Source organism: Cyprinodon variegatus, unplaced genomic scaffold (assembly GCF_000732505.1).
Source record: "Cyprinodon variegatus isolate N-32 unplaced genomic scaffold, C_variegatus-1.0 Scaffold52, whole genome shotgun sequence".
Lineage (NCBI taxonomy): Eukaryota > Metazoa > Chordata > Actinopteri > Cyprinodontiformes > Cyprinodontidae > Cyprinodon > Cyprinodon variegatus.
Genome location: NW_015150505.1, coordinates 714249 through 724343, shown reverse-complemented (window position 1 = coordinate 724343; position 10095 = coordinate 714249). Strand labels below are relative to the sequence as shown.

Genomic DNA, 10095 nt, shown 5'->3' with positions numbered 1-10095 from the left:
TTATTATTTAAAAAGGAAGTAAATCTCAGAAAAAGAAAGTCACCACAGTTCACAGCCTATGATCAAAAAATATTCTGAAAATCCTCTCCAAACAAAACAGAAAATCTCCAGATGCACCCTGGATGAAAACTCCGGCCTATTCATCTCACACTCAAACTATATATATATATTTTTATATATATATATAAACTCACTAGATTTATATGTACATACTTACAAACAAAGCAGGAAAACAATAAGTTAGATCTTACAAAATCAGCAGACTGTACATACAAAGGCATTAGGGACGAAGTTTACCAGCACACAGACACCATCAATGTCCAGTGCTCAGTGTCTCTGAGATGGGGGGACGAGTAGGACACAAATGGCAGGACAGCCAGTTATACACTATAGGACAATGCAGCTGAGCACCATCTAGGATGGTCAATAGCAGCTGGCGCTCACAGTGTTCAGTCAGCTTCACTCCCACCACCTCGCCGTGGCTTTTCATTCCTCAACTCCAAACTATCTACACCCTCTGTGAAAGTCGCCATGACAACAGTGGTACAGAGGCAAATAATGGACGAGTCCATGTAAACTAAATGCAGGCCTAAAAACCAGGGGCTGGGGGCTTTGAGAAGGGCGATTCCCCGTCGACAGTGGAAGACGGCGTCCCGCCTCCGAAGCTCTCGCTATCGATTCACTTTGGAGACAAATCCTGCAGGGAGGTAAAGGGCGAGTTGCTAGACGACGAAGGCGACACGCCCTCCATTTTACCCGGGGAATCCGTGGAGGAGCCGATGCTGCTGAGACTCCCATCCATTAAATCTGGAGAGTTACTGGAAAAAAACAAAAAAAAACATATTTATCAAATTGAAAACACTTTCTTTTATGAAGCCTTCTCAACCAAGTTATAAAAAAAAAGTAAATAAATTCTGGACTGTAACCAATAACTGCAGAGCTTAGCAACCTTTGTTTCTCGGGGGAAGGTTTGGCTCCATGTGGCCATTGAAAATGGCTCTTCCCAGTCAAATGGCAGCCGACTCCCAGCCACTGGAGGGACTCCTTCTCCTGGGCATGCATATATTTTTTTACTCCGACTCCACCCTTTCACTGAATTACAGAATCAACCAGGAGAGGAGCCTAATCTTTAGACCTTGATGTCCACAAATTATGACAAAGAATATTTTAGTTCAAAGACTGATGTTTAAAAAGGGAATTTTAGGGGACCAGTGAAGGGGTCCATCAAGGAAAGTGAGGACATTTTGAATGGTTACTACTGTATTATGCAGGGATGCTTGACGGAGATTAGAATAGAATTTGAAAATAGATACATAAAACATACAGCCAGTTACAGAGGCTAACCAGCTGACTGAGGAGGCACAGAATGTGGCAGCTTTGCATCCAGGGTAATTACATATAAAAAAAATTGCTGACAACCTATTACTGTGATGAGCTGATCCACTTTTTTGCACTTATCTGAATAACTGAATCATGATTTCTGATTATCTGGACACCAGAGCTCTGGTTGCTTTAACTTTATCATTACTGTTGATTCTTTATTAGAGGCCACAATAAACCCCTCTACATAAGTAATTATTATAAGTATGAATGTACGTATTAGATCAGACGGTCCATGTATTGTTATTTCTTTATCAAAAAAACGTTGGTCCAAAATGATCTGCTATTAAGCTGCGGTTGGTGCACCTTTAGCAGAAACAAACCCACTCATTCTTATCTTGATATACTGTATATACTGTATATATATATATTGCTTATTCTTAATGCACCTTTTTCCTCCCTGTTTGCACCTTCTGTAACTTCCATGCCACTATGTGACGAGTGAATTTCTCCGCTGTGAGATCAATGAAGCTCATCTAATCGAATTCATCCTCTTAAAATTAACAAAATGTCTCCACTCCTCTTTAGCTGCTCACTAAAATAAGCAGCAAGTCTACCAACAGCATAAAAACACTGCCGGCTTGCAGAATTTCAATGAATGGCACTTCAAATATGATGATGTACCAAATATTTAAACTAGATTGTTTGTCACAACCTAGTGCACATTTATACAGCTATGATAATGATTGGAAGTAATGTTCAGCGCTACAAATCAACCTCTAAAACTGTCGTTCATGTCTCAGTCAGGCGGATATTTTCAACAACTTCATGTTCAAAGTACTGGGAAGTGATCGAGACCTATTTGACTGTACAAGGAAATGTGTACGGTTTGTAACCAACACAGCATTTGTTTACTACTAACCTTCAATCCAATGAAGTTAGTTTCATCACAGATCTTTTCTTGTATCCCACTTTTTTAAATGAAAACCCATCCATGTACTTTAGTCCCATTTTTTCACAACCAAATCCAAAACTTTTCTAAACATAAATTTTAAAGCTGGATTTGAATATAAAATATCTATTATGTTCCATTTTACATTGATTGTGGTTTTCTGGTGCGGGACCGGTCCAGGTGTGGGACCATAATGTCCAATAATGACAAATTATGGGCTCCATCTCCCCCCCCTTTAAAATAAACCAAATAAATTTTTTTGCAGGTTTATCAGTGTGGTCTTTGCTTGAGCTCCAACATGTAAATCCTTTTCTGAACAGAGTATTATTGGATCATTACCAGGAACTGAGGTCAGACAGGTTGGACACATCTGACGACAGCATGGTGGTGGTACCCTGGAAGAGCCTCTTAGGTTGGCTTTCAGTCTCCATTTCCCCTGCAGGGTAAAACAGACATTTCCAGAACGGTCATAAGCGATATTCAATAGGGGAGAAATTTCTAAATTCGCTGGTCTGACTTTAACTCTGGACAAAACATAGATTCTTCTCTGTACATGTTGATACTCTCGTTTCCCAGAAACAGCTGTGAAAACATCAATATAATCGGATCTATTCTAAAAATAGTTTCTATTCATTAGAAAACCTTTTAACGTTCAAGAAAAATTCTTCTATCTTGTAAAATCCAACTAAACGGCACTAGGTTGTCTTAAAGAAAAAGAAAAGGGAAAATTCGATTAACTTTTCTTAGAGGTAGATTTTCTTTTTAGACTTTAAAGAAAAACATTTAGTACTTATAGAAAGCGTGTCTCACCTTTGCGTTTAATTGGGCCGAGGATGCTGGCTCTGATGCAGTTTATTGGACTTTGGCTCCGTCGGCTGAAGAAGGAAGGAGCACAAAGCAGTTAAATCACAGTTAGCAGTAGAATTGATCATCAGCAGGTTAGATGCTGACAGGAGTTTGGTCGTTAAGCAGCTCCATTTAAATACCGTGGTCCTAAACAATCACATTTAATTATTTAGTTGCTGTCAGAAGTTGCAGGACCTTCTGAAGATCATTAACTTTGGTTCAGGATTGGATGCAAAGCTTGTATTATGTCCTTAACTCTCTCTGACATTGTTGCAGACTGTAAAATATGTAAACTTGCAAAAACCAACATCAGTCACCATAACTTAGGCTACATTCACACTGGGGGTGTAAATAATCGTTTTGTATCGATGCATCGATTCGATGTATCGACACGTACGCAGGAGTATCGATTCATGTTTTTTTTCCTCCGGTCTATTTTTATCCATTTGCTCCTGGGCGTAATTCTCCCTCCCGTGCTGTGGTGGCGCTAAACCAATTTTGCCCTCCTACCTCACTTCCTGGTTATCCACCTGCAGCAAAGTGTCGCAGTGACCTTGACACGGACATTTTTGATTTATACCCAATATTGATGCTTGGTCTGCGCTATACGCTGTGGGTCTAGATATGGTCGAGGTGGAGAGGAAGTGGGGGTGAGTTTTTCCAACAACGGAAGGACATGAGGGGGAAAAATAGCGGGGATCCAGGAGGAAAAAGGTCCAGCGTTCTCACGCAGCTCGCTCTTCTAGCTGGTCCAACTTCACGAGTCGTTTTCCGCAATTTCGGTCATAAAAACAAAACAAGCCGGCCTCCTGTCTGCGTTCACCTACAATTTGGGAGAGGTGCAGCGGAGTGTCTGCGGAGGGGGCGGGACGTCTTTTTGTTCACTGCGACACCTACGCAGACGACTTAGTTTCGAATTATAAATCAGCCTTAAGACTAAATTTTAAAAAAGATGACGAAATTAACACTACTCAGTACAAAGCATCCCGGGATGTATCCGCCTCTTCTGAGGCCTTTATTTTCTACTCAAACTTTGTAGACACTTTTTCCTCTTATGACCCTCGGCCATTTTCAAAGAAAGGTGAGCTTCAACGACTGAAACCGTAGCTCACCATAGATAAACGCCTGAAAGTGTGCAGGCGTGGAAAAAGATAGCTAACGGGGGACGAGCATGTACGATGACCTTATGTTAACATATCACCAGAATGATTGACAATTAGGAGGACCACTTATTGAGATGATCCACCCGGAAATAAAATACCTCTATACCTTTAAAAAAAATAAAATTAAATTATGAAAAACTGTTATATACACCTTGACCAATCCAAACTTGAATATTTACTTCTGGTTACAATGCCAACATGGATGTGAAATAGTTCTGCTCTAAAAGGAAGAGTAGGCTGAAGTCTGGTGTTTACAGATTCTAGCAGCTCCACAATAGAGCTGAGAAATGGTTTCAGATTGAGGCCGAAAACGGCAAAAAAAAGGATTAACACAAGTGGAGCTTTTGAGTGTTGGTGCCAAATTGAATAAGCAAAAGGGTTCAGATGCGATTTTATTGTTTGCTAATGCTAATCATTAGGATTTGTTTGTCAGGAAATCTGCTGACAAATCGAACAGATCTTGTTCCAGCCTTTCCCATGGGAAATTAAATCAAGGTTTTAATTATACAATGATGTTTTTTCTTTTCAAGAAAAAGCCTCCCGTCCTCAGAGCAAATCTCTCCACAAAGTGAAAGATTAGGGCGATGGAAGGGAGGCCTTCCAACCATATAAATTCAGATCTTAAAGATAAAACGTCAAAAAACACAAAATAAAAACCTGCAAAATAGGCGATAAATTACAATAAGATTAGTTTGGTTGCTTCCATGAAAAAGTTTTTTTCACTGATTATCAAGAGAGGTATAATTCTTTTTCACAATGTTTTCTTGTAATGAAATGAAATATTTTTTTGTTTTGTTTTTTAAACTCGGATATCCTTTTTACATAACTATCCTTTTTACATAACTTTTTTTAACCTTTAGAGATGCCTGCCTCATTTCCTGGAAAAACAGAAAAACCTTTATGATAAATCTAGATCTGTTAGGGCTACGATCCATTCTGGGCCTGACTCTACATGCCAAGATCTGGAACCCCTCTGCCACTAACCGCCATGTTGGTTGGAGAAGTACCTCAGAAACGGCTCAGAAGGTTTGACAGAAGTATGTACTTGATAGGAACATTTTTAAGAACATCGCTATTTATTTATCTTTTTTGTCTAGAAGCAGTGACGATTCTGGTTGCTTGGAGGTGAATTTTCCTACCAAAATGGCGGTTTTAGGTGTTTGGTTCCCTTTTAAAATGTGTTTGAACTTTATATAGAGCTTCTATTCCTTTCATTGATGATGGTATGCAAACTTCAGAGAACAGGTGTAATTTAATGAATAACATTCATTAAATCAAGGTTGGATTCTTAGCCAATATGAAAGCAGATTAGAACATCTCACCAATGTTTATGACTAAAAACATGCACCGACCTGAACCGCCGTGTGGGGCTGGGTACTGGGCTGGGCGTTAGGCCGTTGCTGCTGACGAGGATTTGTAGGGAAGGAGAAAAACACTGCTTCTTGAAGGATAGTGGAAAAACAAAACACAAGAACATGGGGATGAGGTCATCAGTGGAGCAAATATCTGAAAAAGGTTTAGAATAAATCTGCTCTCAAAAACAAGCAACGCACTGATCCATTTTTCACTCCTGATCTGATACTTGAATTTGGACCCCAAACTGTTTGGTTTAACGTGGTCATCATTAGTGTAGATTTTTATTTAAATAGGTTGCCAGAGAACTCTCTATACAGGCAGTATAAAAGGTCAAAAATGGAAGTCAGTAAAACAGTAAATCATGTTGACTCCTGTCCAAAAATGAATATTCAACAGTAAGGCTTCAAATTGAGTGTTTTTATTATATTAAACACAGATTCCCTTAAGCCAGGCATACATTGTACGATTTTTTTGCCGATTTTCCAGTCGTGCGAGAATTTTTTGATCAGGCCGACTTTTAGCCTGATCATGCGCCCCGTGTCGTGTTGTATACAGGAGGTATGACGGGCGATTATCCTCTCACAACCACCTCCCGACCAGGAATCGGAAGGTTGGTAGAAAAATCAAACATGTTTGAAATTCCATCAGCCGTCATAAAGGTGTTCGTGGACAAATCCTGCTGTTGAAGCAGAGCTACGAGCCGATTTACCTCAACCTCGAGCATGGCGCATGTGCAAACAAGGGAGTTGTTGTTCTTCCTACCAAATTGACGAGTCCGACCAGCGCCATCTCTTGGCGCCGAGTCTGACGCGTGGTGTTTGGATGTGCAGTTTGAGCAGGTAGATCGCATCAGAGCGATGGGTCGCACAGCGCATCGTGAGCTGTGAACGTTAAAACCCTACAGTTTGAGCTGTAGCTGCGTGCAACGATTTTTAAAAAATTGCATGTGTGTGCCCGGCTTTAAAAGGGTTAAACTCTCCGCTGCTCGATTTTTAAGCAAACTTATATGCCTTATAGAAACAGAGTGAATAGATGGGGGCCATTTTAAAACAGATACCCACACTGGAGTTTTCCTCAATATGGGGACCAGGAAATGAAACTGAAGCCGATATTATATCTTAAAGCCACAGAAAAACAATTATTTCAGGAGAACCTTGTTCAGCAATCTACCTTTTTTCCTATTCCTCTGGTTGGTGATGGTGCGGGCGACACAGGCACAAAGTCAATCCTCTTTGGAGACGAGGAAGCAGACTTCTCCAGATCGTTGTCACTCTGTAAATCCAGCAGTATCAAATGCTCAGAGAAATATCTTCACATCTATAATAAAACAACAGTTTACAAAATAAAATAAAATAAAATAAAACTACTGTGGGAGCATTATACTACCAACTCAGCCTGGACTTGAAAGGCTGGTGGCCCTGTTAACTCCCAAATGTTTGGGTGTTAATCTAGCATGCTTTTACTCGTCCCCACTACATTCATAGAGTGAGGACCCGAATGGCCTTGGGCCAAAGCATGCCTGTCAGAAAATACAGCTGTGCTCGGTGTGAGGAACGCCCCTAAAATGCAGCAGAGCAACAACTAAAGATGTTTTTACCAGGCTGAGGCTTTCCTCCCAAGACTGGCTCATTTGCATGGCAGCTTGAACTTCCCTGTGTGGACAAAAAAAGGGTTAACTATCAAGCCTTCTACATAAAACAAATTCCATGACCCCCCAAATGAAAGGATCATACCTTTCATGAGCAGTTTCTCTGTTCATCACATCCACTCCTTCTTCCTGTAAAGATGAACAAGAGAAGCCATGAATAAAAGGTCATCTTCTCAGCCCATTTAGATGCACTCAAAGCTCGACCATGCATGAAAATTTAAACGACGACAGGAATCCATTTTAGAAAACTAACGTACATAAGCACATCTGGCATCACGTCAAAAACATGTCAACCTAAAGTAGTGCTTGGATGCAGAATATGAGGCCCCTAGATCGGAGGTCTTCAACAGGGGGTCCACTGAGGTACTGAATGGGGGTCGCAAAAGTTTTGGTTGATTAGACTTTTTTTATATTCCCCCTGCAATTTTTTCCACTAACTGAAATGTCTTTAAATACACATCAACGTGAATTCAACACACTGTAGTAAACAAATAATTGGAGGCAGAAGATGTCTTTCAGTCATCAATGCACACATTCAGCGACACACAGGAGCTCTTTGAAGCAGGGCACCGTTTCATTCACAACATCTGTCCCATCAATGAGGAATCAGAATCAGAAATACTTTAAAAATCCCAGGACACAAACACTTTCGTTACATTACTACAGGCGTCCCCAAAGTCGGCCCTCGAGGGCCGCTATCCTGCAGGTTTTAGAGGTTTCTGTGCTTTAGCACAGCTGATTCTGATAAATGCAGCTCAGCAAAATCCTGTTAATCAATCATTAATATAAATCAGCTGTGCTGGAGCAGAGAAACCTCTAAAACCTGCAGGACGGTGGCCCTCGAGGACCGACTTTGGGGATGCCTGGATTACTCTATCCGTAATAGAGTGACTATAGGACCAGTTTGATATAACACATTTTCATACAATATATATAATGAGGGTGTCCCCGCTCCATCTCGCCATCAGTTTGGGGTTCCTTAGCCTGGAAAATGTTGAAGACCCCTGCCCTAGATGATAAGGAAGCTAACATCCAGCAGCCCCAAATTTCTAAATACTAATAACCAAAGTCTTTGAAACACCGGCTCATCTTTGATTAGGATTACATGCTGCTTACTTGTTTTATCTGGTGAAGCCTGGTACTGGGGACTCGGATGGGCGACGAAGGGACCTGCATAAGAGGGGAGAACGTTCAGTGCTGTGTGAATCAGAAAGAAATGGCAACATTTATGTCCTAATTGCAGAAATGTACCATATTAGGTCTGTGGACAACTGTAGTGCTGTTCCTGCGACAACGTAGCACCTCTCTTTGGAAGACTTGAGTGTTATCACTGCAACCATAAATCAATATGTTAGTCATCTTGACATAGTGATGTTCCTTCAAAGTGATTCAATGAAAGAAGATTGCTTTAGAAGAAATGTGATCAAACTGTTGGAGAACCTCAATCCATTAATCATGGGTGCACTGTTTGATCTCCTCAGGTGTCCATCGTTTTGGACTAAGGCAGCTGGGATTTCCAGATCCAGCTCCATCTTTTCTTGTGCCATGACTCCGGAGTTGTTCATTCTGCTTCACTGTGCTACCCGTCAGGGATTCATGAAGCTCAAATGGCGGCCCAGCTCAGTAACGCTACATCACTGACCCTCAAACTGCACACTTTACATGTTGGAAATTAATTCGTCCACTCAATCAAACCGAAGTCGACATGAGAGAAGCCAGTTAACAATATAGAAGACCCAAAGCGATACACAGGGGCCCTCTCCTCTATCAAACACCTTAACAATGGTTTCTAAGCATGACAGTAGTTTTATGTCCTGTATATGCCGCCCTGATCACACTGTTAAAACGTTGCTTATAATGTTGTGAGCAGTCAAAAACTTTCCTGATGGATGGTTAGCATGCCGTGGCTACATACCACACAATGCCCAGTAGCTGCTAGCTGCTGACCCGTTAGTCTGCTGGTGAAAGGCGGCAGTCTCAGCGAAGAACCGAGTTGCAAAGGCGCTTTACCTCCAAACATAAAGCAGATTTAGCTAAGCTAGGCTGCTAGCTGTTTCCTATACAGCCCCAATGCTCATCAAGTCTAATGTGGACAGCGTGAAATGAACGACGCTGCTATGAAAAGACTGCCATACCTCCTAGCTAGCTCAGTTCAGCTAGTGTTCCACTCATTTTTGCTACCCAGATGGTTTGGGCTACATAGCCGGAGAAGCTAACTAGCAATGTTAGCATTGAAGTGCCATCACTGTTCCTGTGAAGTTTTCTTCCGCTAAGCTGCTAAACCACTTCTGCGCTATGAACCAGCTAAATCCTGCCTACCAGAAAAAAAATGTCTCCCTTAGAATATATAGGATTATTTATCCTGCTCCTGCAATATATGTATCGCCAAGGTTGAACCAGAGAGTCTCTTAAAATTATATTGGAGCTAGGTGTTAGCAGGGAACTTCACGCCCCTTTCGACGTCAGCACGGCTGACCAATAAAGAGACCTCCGGCTGCCGGTGTGACCGACAGCAGGAGAGAATAGGAGCTACGGAAGAGGATTAGGGCCAATGAAAAAATAAAAAAGTTTACTGATTTTTGAATTTTATTTTAGTTTAATATAGGAAAAGGGTCAACATTCAGACTTTAATCTCAGAATTCTGACTTTAATCTTTGAATTCTGACTTTAATCTCAGATTTCTGACTGAATTCTGACAGCTAACAAACATGTTAGCATCAAGCTGTAGCCATGTCTGTTCTAAAGACTAAACTAGCTCTCTTGTTTTAATCACCTTCTGTTCTTCCACTAATGAAATAGCATCACTGGAG

General features: G+C 41.1%; 1 protein-coding gene across 3 annotated transcripts; it reads right to left on the bottom strand.

The window, feature by feature from the left end:
- On the bottom strand, window positions 1-9752 carry LOC107082402 (protein FAM122A-like). 3 transcript variants are annotated; one of them, XM_015371075.1, is made up of 10 exons: window positions 8726-9752; window positions 8537-8615; window positions 8402-8455; window positions 7371-7414; window positions 7235-7289; window positions 6808-6909; window positions 5634-5719; window positions 3083-3147; window positions 2612-2708; window positions 1-818 (listed from the first exon to the last, which is right to left on the bottom strand). In XM_015371075.1, the coding sequence occupies exons 1-10, from the start codon at window positions 8848-8850 to the stop codon at window positions 680-682; spliced, it is 846 nt and encodes a 281-aa protein (XP_015226561.1). In that variant the 5' UTR covers window positions 8851-9752; the 3' UTR covers window positions 1-679. The 3 variants fall into 3 exon arrangements, with proteins under 3 accessions (XP_015226561.1, XP_015226562.1, XP_015226560.1); XM_015371076.1 differs by having other exon boundaries at window positions 5634-5722; window positions 9201-9750; XM_015371074.1 differs by having other exon boundaries at window positions 5634-5722; window positions 8726-9749.
- Window positions 9753-10095: the final 343 nt, after the last annotated feature.

Bases quoted from the DNA above. Each gene is read 5' to 3' on its own strand.
- LOC107082402 (XM_015371074.1), bottom strand. From the start codon at position 8,850: ATGAACAACTCCGGAGTCATGGCACAAGAAAAGATGGAGCTGGATCTG. The intron at 7,415-8,401 runs GTAAGCAGCATG...TCATCTTTACAG, and splicing joins GGCTTCACCAGATAAAACAA to GAAGAAGGAGTGGATGTGAT. The intron at 819-2,611 runs GTAATGATCCAA...GTTTTTTTCCAG, and splicing joins CTGTCTGACCTCAGTTCCTG to TAACTCTCCAGATTTAATGG.